Raw genomic sequence first — 24,110 nt, 5'->3', positions numbered from 1 at the left:
ATAATCTCTTTTCTCTGATTAATCTATCAAATTGCCAAATGAAATATTCTCTCAGGTTGGATAAGATTTTTTAATCACCTATATCCTTCAGATACTATGAAATGTCTCAAAGAGGTGAAGTTGCCAAGTTAAGACAGACCAGATCTGAGTTCAAATTCCTGTTCTCCACATTTGAGCTGTGCAACCTTGGGAAAGTTACTTAACCTTCATGACCTTCACTTTCCTCACCTTTAAAGTAAGACAATACCAGTTATACCACATGGTAACATTTTAAATGAGTTGACACATGTAATGTTACATTTCTTTCTCTATGGTTATTTAAAAAGTTTGTACTTGTTGATTATTTAACCTGAAAAGTTCTTTGTAACCTCATATCTGCAAAAAAAAATTATTTCTCATTTACCCACTATGTTGGAATCCAAAAAACTCCCATCCCCAAGTCAATTTGGGCTAGAAAAAGACAGAAATAAATAAAGAGCATCTAAATGAGGGAAAATATACAAAGGTAGTAATTTTACTACTACTTTACTAAACACTTTAACCAACTAAGCCACAGCGCCACCCAGTAATTTTTCTTTAGAGTATTAAAATGTTTTTACATTACAAACATAAAATTTCACCTACCACCTCTTCTTCTTCTTTTTTGGTTTCCTTTTCCTTCTCTTCATCATGTTCTTCAGCTGGACCATCTTCATCATCACTACTGGATGATTCAAGGATTTCACTTATATCCATTTTCCAATTATCAGGAACAATTCTGGTTTTTAAGAAGATGCTTGCTTTCTGAAGCCCTAAATGTAAACAGTTATTATGGACTTAGCAACACAGAATAATAGAAAACATTCAGAGTCAGAAGATCTAGATTCAAATTCAGCTGTCACTTATAAAATGATATCATTAACTTAAACATACCTAAGTCATAATGTTTTATTAATGTTTATTATTACTCTAGGGAATACTGTTAAAAATATTAATGGTAAAACATGAAAAGTTAAACTTAATATTAAAAGTTAAACTAAAAACTACATATAAAATATTTTATCCAGATATTTAAAAAATAGCCATCAAATAAGAGTAGATACTAACTCTAAACAATTAAAATGGCACCAGAGAATATTCAGCCTTGGTTTAGCCACTATTTGCCATTTAGAGCCACATCATGAAATAATGGATTGATTCATTCTTATTTTACCTGGTTTAGCAGAGAGCTCAGATTCAGGTAGATTGAGAATATCTATTTCCTTGATATCCTTTCTTGCTATAGAATAACTAATTATATGGAAGAATAAAGGGGAGAGAAACCATTATTAAATAAAAATTATGACAAATAATGTTAACACAGAAGAATATAAGCCTCAAAATCAAAATTATTTTGCCTATAAAATATTTTTAAAAGAACATGCATATCCTGGGGCGCCCAGGGGGCTCAGTCAGTTAAGTGTCCAACTTTGGCTCAGGTCATGATGTCTCAGTCCATGAGTTTGAGCCCCAGACCGGGATCTGTGCTGACAGCTCAGAGCCTGGAGCCTGCTTCAGATTCTGCATCTTCCTCCTCTCTCTGCCCCTCCCCTGCTCGCACTCTCTCCCAAAAATAAAGGTTAAGGAGTGCCTGGGTGGCTCAGTCAGTTAAGCGTCTGACTTCAGCTCAGGTCATGATCTCACAGTTTGTGAGTTCAAGCCCCGTGTCAGGCTCTGTGCTGACAGCTTGGAGCCTGGAGCCTGCTTCGGATTCTGTCTCACCCTCTCTCTGCCCCTTCCCTGCTCATGCTCTGTGTCTGTCTCTCAATAGTAAATAAATGTTAAAAAAAAAATTTATAATAAAAAAAATAAAAGTTACAAAAAAAAAAACCATGCACCACACATATCCTAATCCTTAATAAAAGGCAAGACACAATATAGGCAAAGCTAGTATCCTTTTTTTTAATGTTTATTTATTTATTTAGAGAAAGAAACAGCGAGAGAGAAATCCCAAGCAGGCTCCTTGCTGTCAGCACAGAGTGGGGATTGAACTCCCCAACCATGGGATCATGACCTGAACTCAAACCAAGGGTTGGACACTTAACTGACTGAGCCACCCAGACAACCCCAAAATTAGTACCTTAATTCTAAAGATTGACATACTCAAAATACACTAATTTGAAAGCTTCACATTTGTAATATTTCAATCTACGCAACACACACACACACACACACACACACACACACACACACACACACACGGTATGGGATACTTTGTATCAGCATATTTGCCTTATTGAAGATACAATGTCTATTTTGATCTTTACTATTTCTCTTTTTAAGTTTATTTTATTTTTGAGAGAGAGCATGAGCAAGAGCAGGGAAGGGGCAGAGAGGAGACAGAGGATCTGAAGCAAGCTCTGCACTGACAGCAGAGAGCTCGATGCAGGGTTCTAACTCACGAAACGTGAGATCATGACCTGAGCTGAAGTCAGATGCTTAATGAACTGAGCCATTCAGGCACCCCTGATCTTTGCTATTTCTTAAATTTACTATTTAGTTTAGTTAAATAAATAAATAAATAAATAAATAAATAAATAAAAGAATATTAAAATATTTTTATCATTGTAAGATATATTAAATTTTCCACAGTACTTCTCTCTATATACACTTATACATACAAACACACGCACTTTTTTTTTTTTTACATCCTTTATGGGAAACAAAACAAAGCTGAGGTTAAAAAAGTTTCTAAAAATCTGACTTAATCAGGAAAAAAGTCAAAATAATTATTTTAGTAATATTCCATGAAAAGTTTAATAGTTCATAATATGAAATAGTACACATAATAAAAGTACCAAGCTTTTACAATTAAAGAGAAAACCAGGGGCGCCTGGGTGGCGCAGTCGGTTAAGCGTCCGACTTCAGCCAGGTCACGATCTCGCGGTTCGTGAGTTCGAGCCCCGCGTCAGGCTCTGGGCTGATGGCTCGGAGCCTGGAGCCTGTTTCCGATTCTGTGTCTCCCTCTCTCTCTGCCCCTCCCCCGTTCATGCTCTGTCTCTCTCTGTCCCAAAAATAAATAAAAAATGTTAAAAAAAAAAAAGAGAAAACCAATACCATGCTGTATAAAAAAACTTTTTAAATATTATTACATTGTTTAGTTTTTACATAACTAAATTAAAATTAGTTATTTTAAATTAAAATTAGGAAAAAATAAACTACGTTACAAAAAGTCAAAGCATAATATGTAATGACAGTTCATGAAATGATCAGACTTTTCAAAATAAAGTGTGGACTATGGAAGGATCTATCACTGTGATCTCATTTTTTTTTCTCCTACCATAATACTATTAAGTGACTCACAATTTAGAATCGATAAATGATCGAACTAAACACTGGTCTTTTTTCACTGTGATGTCATCATTACAGCTGGGAGATATTACCTGAAATACAAAATAAAGAACAGGGTTGGTGCCTAATTTCCCTTGCTCAAAAAAATATACATTTTTAAAAAGAGTAGTTCTGGATCCCCCTCACTTCTCAAATGAATTATATTTTGTTAAGAAAGAGTTTAATTATTAACAATTTCCATTATAAATGAATTACTTAAAAAAGAAGGTTGCCTTGTGATTTTTCTTTACCTTATTGGTTTTCTGGATATTTAATTTATTCAGTTATCAGATTATACAATAAATAGTTAATACAATATAAATATGACCACCACTTTAAAAAATTTGATTTCTTCTAAGCTACATAATCATTTCTTGTCCAAAAAGTCAAACATATGATCTGTGATGAAAATGTGGCATAGTATAATTTTTAAAAATATCCTTGAATCAAGTTCTATTTTGAAATCTGCTATTTGTTTAAAATAAATATCTAAGTTCCCTTTCTTACCAGAGCATTACAATTTTTAGTAATGAAAGCATATCAAAGAAAATCTAAGAACTTTTTAATTTCTTAACTTTTAAAAGTAACAAATGTCTGAACATTAGTAAATAGCTAATCTCTATACATTCTTTATGGCACTTAATATTTTTTAAAAATAAAGTCTACCAATGAATTGCTGAAATTTACCTGCTCATTATCACCCCTAACACTAGCCCCCCTCTGCTACAATCTAGCACCACCCACAGAACTTTATGCAATGATGGAAATGTTCTGTTATCTGCACTGCTAAGCACTTAAAATGTGGTAGTGCAACTGAGAGACTGAATTTTTAATTCTATTTAATTTTAATTAAATTACATGTAAATGTAAACAGTCACGTAGGACTCATGGCTATCATATTAAACAGTCTATATCCAGATAATTAAAAATTCTTGGCTGTTGTATCAGCTGCCTTAACATCAGATGGCAGTAAATGTGTGTTTGTTAGACGCTGGTAATTATTAGACAAATAGTAGAGTTGTGTCTGCCCTTAAGGAGCTAATGGCACAATGGAGAGGTAAAAACAAAACAACACCATGGAGGATAAGTACAGAGATGAAAACACCTAGGAAGAAGACTTAACCCAATCTGGGGAAGGAAGAGGTATGGCAGCAAAGGCTTAAGATTAAGTCTTAAAGGATGAGTAGGCACAGCCCAGGGCTTAATTACCTCACCTGTGAACCACTATAATGGCCTCCAAATTGATTCCTGTCATCTCCAGTGTTTCCAACAATCCATTCAACACACTACTGCCTCATTAACATTCCTAAACACGCAGCTCAATAATGTTACTCTTCTGCAAAATTCTATGCAGAATTATAGCCACATTCCTGGGGTGAACTTTTAAAGACTCTTCTGGGGCGCCTGGGTGGCGCAGTCGGTTAAGTGTCCGACTTCAGCCAGGTCACGATCTCGCGGTCCGTGAGTTCGAGCCCCGCGTCGGGTTCTGGGCTGATGGCTCAGAGCCTGGAGCCTGTTTCCGATTCTGTGTCTCCCTCTCTCTCTGCCCCTCCCCCGTTCATGCTCTGTCTCTCTCTGTCCCAAAAATAAATAAACGTTGAAAAAAAAAAATTAAAAAAAAAAAAGACTCTTCTGCCCTAGATCCAAATTATCTTCCCAGTCTTATTTCCTATTATTCCCCTATTGTTGTTTAACATTTAGCCAAAATGGATTTCCAGAGCAAATAGTTCCATGAGCAAACCCTTTGCTTTTCTGCTTTTACTGTTTTCCTCTAAGTCCTCTAGAGAAGCTCTGCTTAACTAACTTTAAATCTGTCAAGGCTCAGTTCAAAAGCACAAGCTTCATGAAGACTTTCTGGATTTCCTTCAATAAATGTAAATTTTCAGGACAAGAAGTCCTAATGTTGAACATATACTATTGTATATAAAGTTACTTGAATTATTCTCTGCATTAAAATTACAATATTAATAAAATGTGAGATTAGTGTCTTACTCATCTTTTATTTTCTACATTCCCTGACAAATAAGTCTGTTGAGTAAATGAAGGAATTAAAAAAATCTCTTAAAAAAAATGTCTTGGCAAATTATGACCTGAATATTCTGAATCCAAACCCATTTACTTGTTTGCCTGTACAACTGAAAGACTCAAAGGATTTTCAGACTTTTTCTAGGTAAACTTACTATATATAGCAACTGAGTAATGTACTTACATGCACACAGAAACATTAAAAATTGGCCTCCGTTCACTAAAGGATTCTAATCTAATTCGGGACACATTTTGTGCCAGCACTGTTGTTAGAGATATATGTCATATCAAAACTCAGAAAAGGGGAATAGTTATGTTAGAGTAGTTAAGGGAGACTGAAGAAAACGTAGGCCTTGAGCTGAACGTTAAGACACTTAAAAGGAGAGGAGTACAAAAAGGAGGAAATGGAGACAGGTATTACCAAGTATTATTGATTCCTCTCATGAAATAATTCTCTTGCCCATCCCTTCTTCTCATTCCTTCCCCTGAGTAAGCAAAGATTAGATTTCCCTACCAACCCATCCAAGACTTATTATTTGCAAAACCTAGGTGTACCCACCCTTCCTTTCCCCAATACTCCCTTTCCTACTCCAGTGTCTGCGCCAAGTTTTAAAAATGACTATATAAACTTTAATTGCTATGTAATCTCTTAGATGTATACAACAAGGTCCTCGAGAGCAATGTGTTACAAGGTTCATAGTTTTCTCTCTTCTAAGCAACTTAGAGGTGGAACTCCCTGCACATCCTCAGTAAATACTAATTGATTTAAGGCAAAAGGGTAAAGGTTTGGAAGAGAAGTGTTTTACACAGGGAGCAGTTAAGAGAGAACCTGAGTATGAAGCTTACACTGAAAATGGGAAACTAAGAGCTAGGATAGCCTCAGAAATCCATCTAAAGAATCCAGAATTGATCCATTAGGCAGTCTGTGAAGGTTTTTTGGGGTTTTTGAGAATGGGACTACCATGATTAAATCAGTGTTTAAAAACTACTCTATAGAAGTTGCTTCTGGAAAATTTGTCTAAATTTAGCAAAAAACCCAAGAATCAAGTTAAAGGAACTTGGAGGAAATTACTATAAATCAAGTGTAAAATGGTAACAGGAATAGGATAAAAAGAGACCACTGCACACATTTTCAAGGAAGAACTGAAAGATCCCAATAAATGACTGATTATAGAAAATTAAAGGAAATAACAAAGGAAAACAGTGAAGTATGTGAGACCTAAGTAGGATTGCTCAATGTTGCAATAAAGTCCAAATTAAATTCGGGTAATACTTTCAAAATATTTTAAATGCTTTCTAAAGATCCATGTTAAACAAAATTTTAAATGATTGATTAATTCTGCAAAGAAATCTTACTTACCAAAGCAGGATACCCATCAGTCTTCTCAGATGTTGATATCACACTTACAACTTTTCCTAACAATTCGTCATTGAGACGTCGCTTATCGTCATCTTCCTCTTCACTACTTTCTTCTTCCTTTTCATCTTCATTACTAAAAGTCAGAATAACTCTATCATGATCTTAACATAAACCACTGTTGAGACAGAGTGGTGTGAATTTAACATGTACAATTCAATTTCTAATCTGGATTACTCGAGTAAAAGTAGCCTCTTACTGAAATTGAAGAGATGGATACTTCCCTAGTCCCAAAGTAGTCCTGAGCTGTCCATGGTGACTCTGAGTCCATGCCACTAGATGAATGAGGATTTGGACTTAGCTCTTATGCCAACTACCAGCTGGGACAGAAAAGCCTAATTATGTCACCATGAAGTACTTACTGTGCCAAACACATTTTTTTAAAAAGATTATCCTTCTATCTTTTATATATGCCAGATGTAACTCTATTTCCTAACAGGTTATGAAAGGATCTCATCAAAAAACATGTGAAGGTTTATTTAAATTAGCTTATCTACACAATTAAACAAGCAAACAAACCCATGGTGAGGAACAGTCTACAAAACGGGCCTGTACTCTTCAAAAATATCAATCAAAAAAACAAAAAAACTGAAGAACTTTTCCAGATTAAAGGAGATTTAAGAACTATATAAACTAGGATGCCCAGGGGTGCGTGAGTGGCATAGTCAGTTGAGCGTCCGATTCTCGGTTTCAGCTTGGGTCTTAATCTCACATTTCATGAGTTCAAACACCATGTCGGGCTCTAAGCTGACAGCATGGAGGCTGCTTGGATTTCTCTCTCCCTCTCTGCCCCTCCCCTGCTTGTGCTGTCTCTGCCTCTCTCTAAATAAGTAAATAAACTTAAAAAAAAAATTATAAAAAAACAAAACTAGGGCGCCCCAGTGGCTCAGTCACTTAAGTATCTGACTTCGGCTCAGGTCAGATCTCATGGTTCCTGAGTTCAAGTCCCGCATCAAGTAAGCTGAGCCCTACTTGGGGTAAGCCCTTGCTTCTCTATCCCTCTGCCACTCGTGGTATTCTCTCTTTCTCTGCCCCTCGCTCTCTTGCACCCTCTCTGTCCAAAAAAAAAAAAAAAAAAGAACCATATAAACAAAATGTAATGCATGATCTTGGGTTGGACCCTGGATTCAGTGGATGCCTATAAAGGCTATTATTGGGACAAGTGGCAAAATTTAAAATATGGACTATATATTATTAGATAATAGCATTTTATTAATGTTGAATTATCTGAATTTGATAATCATACTTTGGCTATATAAGAGAATTTCCTTATTCTTAAAGTATTTAAAGGTAGGTCTGATGCTTATAATATACTTTCAGAAGGTTCAACCAATTAAAATTATCATTAGGGCGCCTGGGTGGCTCAGTCAGTTGAGTGTTGGACTCTTGGATTTGGCTCAGGTCATGATCTAATGGTCCGTGGGTTCGAGCCCCGAGTCAGACTCTGCACTGACAGTGTGGAGCCTGCTTAGGATTCTCTCTCTCCCTCTCTCTCTGCCTCTCCCATACTTGCGTGTGCATGCTCTCTCTCAAAAAATAAACGTTAAAAAATGGTAATAATAAAAAATAATCATTAAGTTAAAAAATAGCTACATATCCACAGAGGGAATGATAAAGCAAATGTGCCAAAAATTTTAACAATTACTGAATCTAGATGATGAGTATATGAAAGTTTATTGCACAATTTTTAAGTTTGGAATGTTTTTGAAATAAAAAGGTTAAAAAATACATATACTCACTTAAAATAGAAAAGCACATCATATCAATTAAGAAATTTGGCAAAGTAACTCAAGACAAAAATACCCCTTTTTGAAAAAGGAGTTATGATAATTCTCAGAGTAATGGGAATAATTAAGAACAAGGTCTGCTCAAGGTAAAATGTCTCACATAATGATACAAGATACTATGGAAAAGTTACCTGAACAATTTTAGCCATCTTAGAAGACTCATTTGTTTAATGTTGTAATAACTGTAATATTACTGTATATGAAACACTCACACAGGAAGAGATGACCTCCTTCCTCTGTTCGTCTTCTTTGCAATTACAGGAGTTCCAAAATGCTCTGGATTTGTTAAGGGAAGCTGGTCAAGTGTCTAGATAAGAAACAACAGACAAATTAAATCACATCTTGCCTTGATGTTAGAAGTTATTCAACTCAAAAAGTCCATCCATGTCACCCTACCTCACTCTCGGCAAAATGTCTCTCTCCTTTTAGGCAAAGTGAAGTGCGTCTCAGTGTTCTCTCATCACCATCATCAAACACTACAAGAAGCAAGAGATATTAGAGAATTTATACACACTAAGTAAACATGTCACTGCAGAGAACGATATTGCTGCTATTTAGTTAAGCCTAATATTTGTAAGAACCATTATTTTTTTTTTCAAAAGCTTTTAAAATGTACACAGTACATTTCTCATTCTGTAGATACTGAACACAGGTTACATGGCTGCTCCCAACTGCCTAAGTGTCTCCATTCACTTAGCAACCTAATCAAAGCACCAGTGATTAAATTACCTTTAATCCTGGAAGAATGAGCAAAAAAAAAAAAAAAAAAACCTGGTTTACAAAAAAAGAAGTATTATGAGTTTTGTTCAGAACAGTTATCAATGAAGTATCTCTAACTTCCAGAAACTGTTTGACTTCTAGGAATGCTTCTTGGATTATTGTACTACCTCTACTTATTTACATAACTTCCTTAAGAAAAGTCTATTGGGTACCAAATTCTAAAGTCATAAGATTCAACATTTTTCTTTTGCTGGAGAAGGATTAAGAAATTTAGAATTAAAGGTTGAAACAAGGAAACATCAGAAAGATGAAATTTTCTTAAATTTCAAAAGTCAGTTATAATTACACAGAAGCTTTCTCAGAAGTTTTTACTTTTACTACATTAAAAAAAAATTTTATAGGCTTAATTTTCCAGAAACATACTCTTATTTTAACATCTAACAGTTACCAAGTGTATTAAAAAGAAAATGCTCTCAGAAGACACCTGATTGCCCATCATTATGAAGAAATAAAATATAAAAAGGTGGAATCCTTACCTCAGATACTTATAATGCAAACACGTATCAATATATGTTTGTGTATTGTATGAAAATAACATATACACAGGAAGGCATATACACAGAAATAGTTATTTTAAGATGTAATCCCGGGGCGCCTGGGTGGCGCAGTCGGTTAAGCGTCCGACTTCAGCCAGGTCACGATCTCGCGGTCCGTGAGTTCGAGCCCCGCGTCAGGCTCTGGGCTGATGGCTCAGAGCCTGGAGCCTGTTTCCGATTCTGTGTCTCCCTCTCTCTCTGACCCTCCCCCGTTCATGCTCTGTCTCTCTCTGTCCCAAAAATAAATAAACGTTGAAAAAAAAAAATTTTAAGATGTAATCCCAACTTCCATAATTCTAGATGCTTTTTCATTCTAACAGAATAAATTAACGTTAATAAAGGGAAACTCTACATTACTTTGCTTTAATAATATTTAATCATTAACTTATTTTTTTCATGCTAAGAACTTATGTAAGAGCAGTCAACTTCTTCAGTATTTATCTACCTCAGTCAGTTCTTTCTCCAAAAGTAAAGACAACTAGTTTAAATTCTCTTACATGCAGGAGACAATGCAGAGAAAATGAAAAGTTCCTGAAGCACATATTCAGAGAACCATGTTTGCACAAAAGGAGCCGTGTTGTACAGTCAATAACGCAGAAATTAATGACCGCTGCAAACACAACGACAGGATAAAACACAATATCCTCCAACAATTACATTACTAATATACACTTGATTAACAGTGCTCTAAACATTTGTAACAAAATTATGATTCACATGGTGTCATCAAATCTAATAAATACACCACTGTTCTTTTAAAACTTCAAGATCATGAAATTATTATACCAAACTTAAAATAATCCTTCATGTTTGTATTAATATCCATAAGTATATTAAAGAATAAAAGCTTAAAAGTTCCAATTTTCCTTAAAGGCTACAATATATAAGATGGTAACAACGGACACACACATACACACCCATGTGCACACACATTTAAGTGGAGGCGTGAGGAAGGAACATGAGAATATCAGAACAATCCATAATATCAAATTTATGCAAAATGTTTTCCACAGTGTTTCATCATTAATCAATGGCAGCCTCAAATCAAAATGTTCTGATGAGAAATTTCAACAATTTAAAATCTTTAATTCTTGTTTTTTTAAAATAATCACTTTAAGGGTGCCTGGTTGGCTCAGTTAAGTGTCCAACTCTCGATTTTGGCGCAGGGCTTGATCTCACAGTTCGCGAGTTAGAGCCCCATGTCGGGCTATGCGCTGACGGTGTAGAGACTGGTTGGGATTTTCTCTCTCTTCCTCTCTCTGTCCCTCCCACATGCTCTCGCACGTGCTCTCTCTCTCTCAAAATAAATAAATAAACTAACTTAAAATAATCTCTGAAATAATCAGATTTTTGAAGGAAAAATACTTTTAACTTCAACATACTTTATCATGGATAAAAATGATGTAAGAACCAAAAAAACTTCTCAAAAGAGAACTGTGGCACCAACAACAATTTTATGATTTTATATAAGAATGCTTCCAACTTTGAGTGAACAAAGAGAAACAATTTACTTTTTTTTTTTTTAATTCACGGACTATACAAAGGTATGTATTTGAGTACTTTATACAAGTCTGAAAAGCTACATAACTTCTCAAGATTTTCTGAAAGACAAATAGAAACCCCAACAACACAGTGAACCTATTAATCAAGACATCCCCAATTATCAAAATCATGAAGAAGTTCCATCTAGAACAAGTTTCCTCTATAACTTCCATGTTAAAAGTATCATCTAAAAGAACACCAAACACTCTTCAGGCACTGAAGAGTGACTCTGGCATTTTGATAAGAGTGAAATAATTAATTGGTATATATAAACTGGTGTATATAGTATATTTAGCTTTTTTTTAAGTTCAAGATGTCTATTACAGTATGCCAAGAGGAAAAAGTCTGACTATAAGGATTTAGTAATTCTATGAAATGTTTTCTACTTGACAAAAATGGTATTTAAATAGACTATTGAGTGCAAAACATACAAAAGCAGTATCTCTGTTATTATGTTAAATACAGATACAAAAACTTAATTTGAAAATGACAAAGCTAAGTCTCTCTCAATAATTGATCAGGCTAGACAAAACAATGCTAATGCAAACAAATATACGAAGCCTAACTCTACACTTGAGAATTAAAAGAAACAAAAGCAACAGGGATCTATCTAACTACTAAATACAAAAAGATCTACCCATGAAAATAGCACTGTTAGATGCTGGAGGACAGTAAGAGAACAATAGTAAATTAACTTTATCTCTCCAAAGATGTAATTGGCTATCACCTATTAAGCTTCTACCATGTCCTAATTCTCACAGCAGCCTCTGCCAGGTAGGAATCGCTATCCTCTTTTATAAAGAAATTGAGAATCAGAAGGCTAATCAATGAGCTACAGTTTTGTTAAGGGGGAATCAAAATGCATAATAAATAGGTATGGGGCAGAGGCATAAAATGAACACAGGAGAGAAGTCAAGAATTCTGACTTTGCAAAAAGAAAATATTATTGTTGTATCTGTGTATACCAGTTAAAATTAATAAAATATTTATATATACATTCATATATTAATTAAAATATTTCACATAGTGGATAAAAACTTTAAAATTACATACTCTAGGTAAAACCAATAGTTTTGTTACATAAACTCATTTGTGATACAGAAATCCCTTTGCAGCCAAGGTCCAGAACTTCAGAAATCAAGAAACTTAACAAATGTATAATGATATTGACAAAATATCATGGGAATGCTAAGTCTTTTGGAAGGCCATTTAAACAACAGGTTAAAGCACATCACAGGAAGGCATAGATTTCTTTGTTGCTTAGTACTTTCTAAATGCTCTTCTAGTCCTGGTTTTGAAAACATTTGTGTGGGGGCGCCTGGGTGGCGCAGTCGGTTAAGCGTCCGACTTCAGCCAGGTCGCGATCTCGCGGTCCGTGAGTTCGAGCGTCGGGCTCTGGGCTGATGGCTCAGAGCCTGGAGCCTGTTTCCGATTCTGTGTCTCCCTCTCTCTCTGCCCCTCCCCCGTTCATGCTCTGTCTCTCTCTGTCCCAAAAATAAATAAAAAAACGTTGGGGAAAAAAAAAAAAAAGAAAACATTTGTGTGGTTGACTCTGATTATAAAAACACTTGTCATAAGAGGTTCTAACTAAATTAAAAAGCCTTGGGGCACCTGGGTAGCTCAGTTGGTTAAGCATCTGACTCTAGATTTTGGCTCAGGTCATGATCTCACAGTTGGTGAGTCACGTCCCCAGTTGAGCTTTGCACTGACAGCACGGAGCCTGCATGGGATTCTGTCTCTCCCTGTCTCTCTGCCCTGCTTACGTGTGCTCTCTCTCAAAATAAATAAACATTAAAAAAAAAAAAAAAAAGCCTTAGTAAGTCTACAGCACATTCTACAAAAGTCAGTCCATTCACCAGTTTAAGCTAAACCTCCTCTACTCCATGAACCATAACTTCCATGAAATCTGATACAACTGATGTACAAAACAGTAACCAGAAAGCATGAAAAAATCTTGAGTCTTAAAAAGCATTTGTCACAAAGATATATAAATAATCAAATAAATTTTAGTGTAAAATTTTATATATTGTACATATGAATATACATTTTATATGTAAATTACTAAAATTAATAACAATTCTGTCCTTTACATTTTCCTTATTTTTCAAGTACAATGTGTTATTTTTATATTCCAAAAAAAGCAAAAGAAGAGCAGTTTTAGAATGTTTTATGGACAGCTGTATTTACCAGGAGTTAATGGCAACATTCAAGTGGAGATACAAATTCCAATCCTAATTAATACCTTTGAACCACTAGAAAGGTAACCATACACTTCTATACATTGCAGATTCCTTATCTTTAATGCAAAGATAAGAACTGCCAATTGAATAAACTATGCTAGGGAAGCACTGTTTTATGTTACGAAGAGGAAATATTTCCAAGGCTCAAAAAACAAACAAAAAATCCATAAACTCAGGCCACTTATTATTCAACATTAAAGAGGAAGGTAATATTAGATTTTTAAAAATTAGTTCATATTAGATCTATAGTCTTTTTTTTTTTTTAATTTTTTTTTTCAACGTTTATTTATTTTTGGGACAGAGAATGAACGGGGGAGGGGCAGAGAGAGAGGGAGACACAGAATCGGAAACAGGCTCCAGGCTCTGAGCCATCAGCCCAGAGCCTGATGCGGGGCTCAAACTCACGGACCGCTGAAGTCGGACGCTTAACCGACTGCGCCACCCAGGCTCTTTTTTATAATTGGTTATTCATCTATCGTAGGAAAAGTACCTATATTACGTAAGTTAATATCAGACTCATTAGGTAGCTTTTGATCACCAATGATCATAACTCTTATTTGATCTAAACCAGTAGTGTGGTATCCTCTTTTGTTTTTAATAGTCAAAGTTTGAGATCTCTTAAAATAAAAAAGTGATATGGAGATCATTAATACTTTGTGTAACTTTCTGATTCTACCTATATAACACTTCACTAGGAATTAGAAACCAAGAAGAATTTCAGAAAAGAGGAATTAAACCCAACAGGTAGTAGTCACTCAATTAATTGAAAAATATAGAAGGCTCATGACCTGTGATAGAGGACACATTTTATTTTGCCATCTTTTAGGCTCATTATACTCTAATCATTCTTTATGTGGGCTACATGCTTCAATATCTAAATATTCTTTATAACAGAGAGTGCTATATTGAACATACTTAAGTGAACAGTGCTTGTTAACATCTTAGATTTTTTAGGTCACTTGCCATCATTACAAAGATGCAAACAACTTAAATATTTTGAATTTTTCTCCTGAATAAGTCTCCATTTTTTCTTAGTATGGACTACTTTACTAATGTGTAATACCTGCATTAAATTCACCCAATGTAATTATAAAAAGAAAGATTCTTGGATTGCCATCCCCAGACCTACTAAATTGAAGAGATTTGGAGTCCTCAAATCCTCATTTTTTAAACAAACACCAAGTGATTCTTATGTACACTAATGCTTGATACACGAATTACATGCAATTAAGATGCTAAGCTCTTTCAGAAAAAGAATTATACAGTTTCTTCTGTAATTACTCATCACAGAAAATCACCACAGAGAATGCTCAGTAGCAACTAGCTTTTAGAAATGCTAAAATGCCATTCATGTAAAGGATAAAGATCTGCTATTCTGGAGTGCAGAAGTCCCAAATGTGAAAACACGAGAAGTATCGCTTCTGCAGAATCACAAGCATTATATCAGTAAAACTTCACAAGTACTGTGAATGCAGCCTTGATATTAAATATCAAATAGGATGCAATATTAGTATTTGAATACACATCACATAATCTTGCGTAACTCTGCACGTATCAGTGCCTGTAATTTTTTTTTTACTTTTGAGAGAGAGAGAGAAAGAGAGCATGAGCAGGGCAGGGACAGAGGGAGGAGGAGGATCCCAAGCAGGCTTCACGCTGTCAGTGCACAGCTGGACGCAGGGCTCGAATTCACGAACTGGGAGATCATGACCCGAGCCAAAACCAAGAGTCGGAGGCTTGACCGACTGAGCCACCCAGGCGCCTCTCAATGCCTGTAATTGTTATCACTGCTTTAATATAATAAAATTGTATTTACTTAATCTCTAAAAGTTAACATTAAACTTAGTTTTTAAATCTCTAACAACTATCAACAGCCACAACCAAGCTTCCTAAAAATACGTAGTTCATAGTAACAGCACCATTGTGAACTGACACTGCTTTCTAAGAGGCCCAAGAAGAATAAAAATGGTTAGAAAATAGTAGTTACATACAACAAACTGCTACTACTAATAGAAGCCACAGAGTAAGACACAAGAAGTACAATTTTTAAACAAAGCACATTCTTCACAGCTTTGAGCATCACCTGAAGATGAATGATTTTTACCCAAAGCCACAAATCAAGTAAACTAAAAGTAAACCTACAGGATCATTTCCTTTCCTTAAGGAAACCTCAACACCATAATTATACCACTTATACCAAGATATAAATGTAAAAACCAAACAATGCTATAGATGTTCAGTATAAAATAAAGGATGGATGTTATCCACAGGATTGTGTAGTTTGAACGTACTGAGAGGAGATTAGGAAATCTTAATCATTACTATTCTTATCAACATAATAACAGCAACTATATAAGTAGTACATTTAAGTTTTAGTTTACATGCATTAAGACACTTGTTGCTACTCCCTAAAGTTTTTTAAAGCAAGCGTAAGCTTATGCATGGAATGTTAAGTATGCATTCTCATTAGCAGCACATGTATCTTTCCTTTTTTTATAGTGAACATTTAAAAATTTTTTTATATTTATTTTTGAGAGAAAGACAGAGCAAAGTGGGGGGGGGGGGGGGGGAGAGAGAAGGAGACACAAAATCCGAAGCAGGCTCTAGGCTCTGAGCTGTCGTCAGCACAGAGCCCAATGCAGGGCCGAATCCACAAACCGTGAGATCATGACCTGAGCAGAAGTCGGACGCTTAACCAACTGAGCCATCCAGGCACCCCTCTTTTTTTTTTTTTTTTTAATGTTTATTTTTGAGAGAGAGAAAGTGTGTGTGTGAGCAGGTGAGGGGCAGAGAGAGAGGGGCACAGAGGATCTGAAACAGGCTTTGTGCTGACAGACAGGCCGATGCGGGGCTTGAACCCAAGAACCACAAGATCATAACCTGAGCCGAAGGTGGACACTTAACTGACTGAGCCACTCAGGCACCCCATAGTAGCACCTATATCTTTTCTGAAAGGTGTTGAGACTTGACTAAATGAAAAATCAAAAATTAAGCTATGATCATCTAGACTTGAATCTACTCTAGCCAGAATTTTTTTAGTCTTTAAATTTTGTGGTAACATCTGTATTATCCTTATGTAAAACAAGCAACAATACATTAAAAGATTGCAGCTGTGCAACCTTAATTGTAATTACAGGAAAAGTAAAAATGTCTGATTACTTACAATACTAACTTGTACTGACTTTCTAATGGAAGAAAAATAAGCATATAACTTAACCTTCTTGAAAAGAAATATCTAGGTAACCTAAAAAAGAAGTACATTCTTTTTGTTGTTGTTGTTTTAAGTTTGTTTTGAAAGCGAGAGAGAGAGAGAGAGAGAGAGAGAGAGGGAGAGGGAGAATCCCAAGCACGCTCTGTGCTTTCAGAGCAGAACCTAACGTGGGGCTCGAATTCAACAAACTATGAGATCATGACCTGAGCCAAAGTCAAGAGTCGGACTCTTAACCAACCGAGCCACCCTGGCACCCCAGGTACCTTCTTGGATCAAATACCCACAAGTGACCAAAGAGATATTATTTTTGTTACCAGCGGCCATCATTAAAATTTCAGCCAACTATATCAAGTAAATTGACAGTAAATAATACCTATTTCTGCCAACATAATGATTCAGTGTATTTACAAAATAAAAATATATGCAACTCCAAATTAAATCCTATGTATTAAATTAACTACTTACCCACAGTATACCAACTAGCATCTGTCAACTTGCTGATAATAGCTTCCTGAAAGGATCCATCAGATGTCCTTGTTTCAACAATAGCTCCAACCTAAAACACAAAATTGAAATTTCATTATCAAATTTAAACAGACCAAATCACTCCCATGAACTATATGACCTGGGTTAAAATATATACATTTATGATAATTCTACCTTATATACATTGACTTAGATCTTTATCATTTATAGCACTCATGTATTTATCATGCAATCTGAACCCCAAAATGATTTGGCATTAGTAAGATAGTTGTTATTATTATCCTTATTTTACACATTGAATATTGTGGCTCGGATGAGAGGATGAGAACACAGTCTCTTAAGTATTACTTCAGAGCTTTTGTACTATATCACATTGCCTTCAAGAGAATTGTGTAATATAAGAATCAGAAAACCATTAAGATAGCAAAAGTAGCTTCAATTTTCTTTCACAGAAATATTGAATACTGGATTCACCATTCATATTTAAGGGACCTTTTAGATAAAGGTTCACCTGAGGAGAGAGGGATGGACCAGTTGACCTTCTTTCAGCTTCCAGACCTTTGTCTATCAGATATTAACCGAAGTGGTACTCTGACATAACAAAGATTTATTACATAAACTTAGAAATGTTTGGCCAGAACATGGATGGAAAACACAATATAGGTACTCACTAAGCTAAATTATGAAGTCAACATACTTGGTAACTTAGAACAACAGAAGATTCAAAGTTATAATGCTAGTATATTATTTAGCAGGCTAAATATCTCTGACGACAATGTAAAAAAAAAAGAGGTATTCAATCTAAGAATTAAAAACAAAAGGTGGCTGAAAACTCATGTTTATATATACACTAAAATTACTGTCTGTAAGATGATTTACCTTTCTAAAGGATATAGCCAATGTAACATCATAACATACTAACTCTACAACATTTCATTTGTATTTTTGTTTTCTGATTAACATACTTATAAATTTTAAAACTGTCTACAAATAGAAAATTTAATAATTTACTGTATGTATTTGTGATTCATCGTTTCAGATTTTAAACTGCAGAATATACGTACTCTTAAAGGACCCTTTACTTGATCGTCCTGCACCAATTGTGTAGTATTATCCTGTTTCAGGAGTACCTGGAAGACATTTTGTACAATAATTTGCATGTTAACTTTTAAAACAACATGTTTATGATGTCTTTAATCTATGCTTTCTTACCATCCTGTGGTTACTTCTGTTTTAATACTTATTACATTGTCTAATATTTACGTTTATTGTCTCTCTCACTAATTGTGAGCTCCTTGAGGGCTACAATCCTCCTTCGTCACTATAACCCCAGCAGTTAGCAAATGTCAATGCGTATTACAGGCACTTCATAAATGTTTGCTGAATTAATGAACTATACAAGATTTATAATTTGAAGTGATTGCTATGAAAGTTTAAAACTGCCTTCATTGTTCTTTATCAACAAGTTATAAAAAGTTCTGTCACAAAGTATTAAAAAAACAATATCAAACATTACTGCCCACATACAAGGTAAACAAATTAAAACCAGAACCCTGTTGGTCCTTTATAAAGTAAACTGAAATAATAATCATGATATGTATTTCACATACAAATAAGTATTCTTTTTTACTACAGATTCTCCCAAATACATACAGGGCAATCGTTCAAATAGATCAAGTACCCAAATATGAAAATTGAAATTCTATATAATGTATGTATAAGAGCTCCCCAATCACTGTATTGACTTTAAGTAAGTATATCTAGAGCCACAATACTAACAGAAAGTTTAAGTTCTCAAAGAAGTCCAAGTAAATATTTAGTAGTCAAATCCCATATAGCTGACATAGTAAAAATGCCAAATGAAACAAAGAAATAAATGTCAAATGATATCTTAACAGTACTTGAAGAAAAATTCCACCAGATCAAAATTGAAACACAAATCTCATAATAATCACATAAATCTATTTCTCTACCACACAAATCATACTCTTCTAATTCACTGGTTCTCAAACGTCAACATGCAGCAGAAACACTTGAAGGGCTTATTAAAACACAATCACTGGACCCTACGGCCAGACTTTCTGACGCAGTAGGTCTGGGGTCAGGGCCTGAGAATCTGCATTTCAAACAAGTTCCCAGATGAAGCAGATGCTGCTAGTCCAGGGCCACACTTTGAAAATACCTGCTCCAGTTCATTTACCCATTCAACGTATTTTGAGTGTCTACTATGTATCAAGCACCAGTCTAGGTGTTGGGGATAGAACAAGTCAAACATTTCCTCCTTTTATGGTGCTTCACTTGCAGGAAAAGATCAGGTATGTAAGTGAAAAGCAAACTGCAAAACCGAAAGTACAGCATGATCTAACAACAACAACAACAACAACAACAACAACAACAACAACATTGTTACAGTAGGCTCTGCACAATATCTGACAGACCATATAAATCTCTCTGTAGTAGTATCAAAGAGGACTTTCATGAACTTTCTTACATAGCTCTGTAATGTTAAAGATGTTTATAGTAAGTGTGGATTGCTTTCGTAATTTAAGTACGATTATTAAAAACATTTATGTGGGAAAACTACTGGAATGAAACAAGAAAATGTTAATAGTTTCTGAGAGGTAAGCGATGGGTATTAATCTTTTGGTACTTTTCGGTATTTCGAAATATTATACAGAAATAATGCAGTAACTTTTTTCTGGTCATAAAAGAACCTTAAAAATAAAATTCTTAAACCATTTTTAACATGGTCTTTAAAACAATTCCACTATATTATTTTTCCTAATCACTTGAAATCATCTCTACCTGAATATTATGAAAGGGGAGAAGAGAGATCACAGCCTAAGTAAGCATGCCACAACAGCAGAGAGCCAAATAAAAGGAAGTCTCATGAATGTGGTATTTTCAGAGAAGCATTTTGGAATAACTTCTCATTTCGAGTTCTTTATTTCTCAATTCTTAATGTGCTTTTCCTATAGATTTGTATATAACAGTGCTTTCACATAATAATGATTCAGGAAGTCATGATTCAGTAAAATGTTGATTTGCAGTCTCCTCCCCAACTCTCCTCAATCCAGGTTGCATGAAAAAAAAAAAATTACCTTAACTTTTACCAGCCTTTTCACAGTCTTAATTTTTGCCTCACAGAAGGCACCTCGGTACTTGGCACTGACATCAGTTCCCACTGTCAGGTAGGCAGGCTCATCCGCCGCCTGATGAAAGAACACAAAATGTGAATGTCACTAGTATTTTCCCCTACACTCCAACCTTAAGCCACATTAAAAGGTTCTACATTTAAAGTGCTAAGAATATTAACAGTACTGTTTATTACTAGCATTAATAATTTGGAAAATACCCCTTAAGCAAGCACTTGCATTCCCCTACTGCATAAACTATATCCTGACAACAGAAAACGTTTAAGTTCTTAGTAACTGAGAAGTATCAGCAAGGAAATATGATAATGTTTTTTCTTCCAGATATAAAATGTTTCAACAATTCTATAATTTAAGAAATGAACACATTAAGAAACAAACAAACAAACAAACAAAAAAACGGGCACCTGGCTGGCTCAGTTGGTAGAGCATGCGACTCCTGATCTCGGGGTTGTGAGTTCAAGCCCCATGGTGGGTGTAGAGCTTACTTAACAATAATAATAATAAAATTAAATTAAAAATACAAAATAAAAAGACCTCCAAAACCAGAAAAGGTATACTCATAGTAAGTGTCTCATAAAACTTTGAGTTATTCACTTATGGCCTCCTGGAAATTGTGTTTTAAAATTAGAAGAAATATCACTGTTAAGATTAATACTAACAAGACATGGTTAAATGTTTAATAATATAGCTACATTAAAGCAATATCTCTTTGGACACAGTATATCTGCATAGATAAGAAATGAAGCCAATCCTTTTGATAAGGAGAGCATTATCTGGGGGAATCATTAGCTAAAAGCTACATATTAAAAAATCTAAGTCTAAATTCAGCTGATGAATGCAGAGATATGAACTGATGGCTCCAAACTTGGAGCTGTACCTAATTTATCACACTAATCTTCTTGGTGTAGAAAAAAATAAGCTTTACTAAAAAATATCTACTTTTTAGCAAATGGTCATGATCAGAATGATACATTGAAAGATGTGGCAAATTTCATGCTACCATTCATCTTAATCTTGATGGTAAGAGAATGATAGCTACTCTTTGTCATTTTACCTTTTTTTTAAAGTTAAGTGTTTTCTTTTTTTTTAATTTTTTTTTCAACGTTTGTTTATTTTTGCGACAGAGAGAGACAGAGCATGAACGGGGGAGGGGCAGAGAGAGAGGGAGACACAGAATCGGAAACAGGCTCCAGGCTCTGAACCATCAACCCAGAGCCTGACGCGGGCTCGAACTCGCGGACCGCGAGATCGTGACCTGGCTGAAGTCGGACGCTTAACCGACTGCGCCACCCAGGCGCCCCAAAGTTAAGTGTTTTCAATATAGGCTCAATTCAATGGAGCTAACACTGCTAAATGCAAAGGTAACAGTGTACACTTTAGAAATGATACTTTTAAGTAGAAAATGATGTTTCCTTTTCCAGTAAGTTTTTCCAAGTAACAGTAAAGAAAGTAACATGTCATTTCCAGAAGATAGGAAAACAAGAAAGTTTAGGGGAATGCTGTATTTCAGAGCTTAATACACTGAGACAGTAAATGAGTAAGGAATCAAATACCTTTTAAAGTCAGTTCATTTACAGATAATGCAAATTGAAGAGGAACACTCTGGCAAATAAATATCTGATCTGAAACATTCAATGCCACTGCACTACACAAAGCTATACCTTCCTTGCCCTTCAGACATCACATACAATGTTTGCACTACTAGCTGTCTTCAGAAGAGTATCTTTTCAGGTTGCAGTATGTTTTAAAATATTTACTACAACAACTGAAACAAAACATTAGTAGCTTTAGTCCACCTTCAAATATTTTAGCTACAAAATTTCAGAGAAGAGCCGCTATCTCCCTTGCACAATCCACATATTCCTTCCTTAGAAAATCATGCTGGCATTGAGGAAGAAAAAAATTTCAAAAAATCCCCCAAAGAACCAAACAGGACAAAAGCTTTACTTCTGCAAAGGCTGCTGCCAACACAGGAAGTGTTTAAAAATACTAGCCCAATGGACAACAATGGAAAGGCTGCACCAGCCTTTCCAAAGTGCTAACTGCTTCAGAGAGGGGCCGGACTGACTGCATTAGACACAATGATCATTTCTCACTCTTTCAACACGTCCTCATTTTCAGAAAGCGCTGCTTAGTAGAAGAATCAATTTCAAGTAGCGGAAAAAAAAAAAATGACATTCCACAGCAGCAGCCTCACGACAAGCAGTGTCCAGGGCACGAGGTTCAGAGCAGCGTTGACTCCACTTACCTTCATTTTCACTGGCGATCTGTGGGGTTCCAGCTCAGCGAGCTATCTTCTCCGTCGCTAGAATCATGGGGAGGGGAAAGACAGGCACAGAATCAGTCAACAGAGGGGAGCGACCCAAGGAAAGAAAGTAAACAAACGCCAGCGGGGAGGGGCAGAACCCTAACCAGCGAAGGGAGCCGATCCCCCGGAGGGCAGCCAGGACGCAGGAGCTGAGGAAACGGCGAGAACCCCTCGGGCGCCAAAGGGCAAACCGTTCCTCCCCGGAGTTCGCCAGCGGCCCACCGCGCCCCCGCCTCGCTCGCCACTTTGACCCGGAATGCTCAACTCGGAGCCCCAGGTCGGAGCGCTCTGGAAAAGAGCAGGGCGCCGTTTGGGCTTCTCCAGGTTCCCCCCAGGCGCGGTAGCCGAGCTTTCGCGCGGCAGCCCCCCTGATACCCCGACTTCGGCCCGCGCCCCGCCTCCGCCGCTCGGCCCCCTCGGCCCGCCCCGGGCCCGCGGTGGCGGCAGCGGAGTGTCACGGCGCCATTGCTCTCCTTCCTCCGCTCTGCACCATGTCAGAAAGGAGAAGCGCTTCTTCACCGATGGGGCAGGGGCCGCGGCCTTCAGCCCGGAGGCGCGAGAGTGAGGGGAGACCGGCGCGAGGGAGGGGGCTGGGGGGGGGGCGGAGAGCAGGAGGGAGGTGGCCCGGAGAGGGTGTGGGAGGGGAGGGGAGCCGCACAGCGGCAGCCGCCGCCTCCTCCCCGCGCCCGCCTCAACTTTTTGTACAGCCCAGAGTGGTACCTGCCCCTGGCCCCTCGGGTCCAGCCACAGACTGCACAGGAGAGGACGCGCTGCGGAGTTGGGGGCCGGCTCCCCCAAGCAGCCCGCTTCTCATCGCACGGAAGCAAACTTAGCGGCGCGGCCAGCCCCACAGCCATTTTCCCAGGGAAGCAGCCGAGGAGGAGGCTGCGGCGGCGGTTCCTGCAGTTGCTGCCGCGGCTCCACGACCTGCCCCTTCCCCTGCGCTCGCCGCACCGCTTGCCCAGCACCCCCTCCCCACCTGCGAAGCTTCCAACTGCACCGGGACCCCGGGCTGCTAGCAGCTCGAGCTGCTACTGCCGCTTCGTCCACTCAGTATCCCCCACTTCCCTTCTCCTCACCTACTAACTGCGGGTGAAGTGCGCGCTGTCAGCTTCCGAGTCCTCCGCCCCACTGACCCCCGTGGGCCCCCGTCCGGGCAGCACCACTCCCGGCCGCGGCGGCAGGTCCTGCGCCCGGTTCCCCACTCGCCCGATTTACTGCCACAATCCACCAAATAACAAGCTGTTGAGCAGACTCGCTTCTACACGAACTCCT

At 37.0% G+C, this 24,110-nt stretch overlaps 1 protein-coding gene across 3 annotated transcripts in view; it reads right to left on the bottom strand.

Annotated features, from left to right (window-relative positions):
- The window catches only part of ARID4A (AT-rich interaction domain 4A), a 66,847-nt gene extending 42,783 nt beyond the window's left edge, over positions 1–24,064 (bottom strand). For 2 of the 3 annotated variants that reach the window (XM_040477263.1, XM_040477266.1), the window contains exons 1-11: positions 23,915–24,064; positions 22,776–22,832; positions 20,474–20,584; positions 18,437–18,502; positions 17,352–17,442; positions 8,974–9,053; positions 8,790–8,884; positions 6,734–6,866; positions 3,322–3,401; positions 1,193–1,269; positions 625–791 (exon numbers count right to left, since the gene is read on the bottom strand). In XM_040477263.1, coding sequence (XP_040333197.1) covers positions 625–791; positions 1,193–1,269; positions 3,322–3,401; positions 6,734–6,866; positions 8,790–8,884; positions 8,974–9,053; positions 17,352–17,442; positions 18,437–18,502; positions 20,474–20,584; positions 22,776–22,781 — 906 coding nt within the window. In that variant the 5' untranslated portion in view covers positions 22,782–22,832; positions 23,915–24,064. Of the gene's footprint in view, positions 1–624; positions 792–1,192; positions 1,270–3,321; positions 3,402–6,733; positions 6,867–8,789; positions 8,885–8,973; positions 9,054–17,351; positions 17,443–18,436; positions 18,503–20,473; positions 20,585–22,775; positions 22,833–22,939; positions 23,088–23,914 lie in introns of those variants that run through there. The other variant, XM_040477264.1, reaches the window with a different exon arrangement.
- Positions 24,065–24,110: the final 46 nt, after the last annotated feature.

Source organism: Herpailurus yagouaroundi, unplaced genomic scaffold (genome assembly GCF_014898765.1).
Source record: "Herpailurus yagouaroundi ecotype Mexico unplaced genomic scaffold, PumYag 141, whole genome shotgun sequence".
Lineage (NCBI taxonomy): Eukaryota > Metazoa > Chordata > Mammalia > Carnivora > Felidae > Herpailurus > Herpailurus yagouaroundi.
Note: the sequence above shows the minus strand (reverse complement) of the source record. Positions and strands in the feature narration are given on the sequence as shown.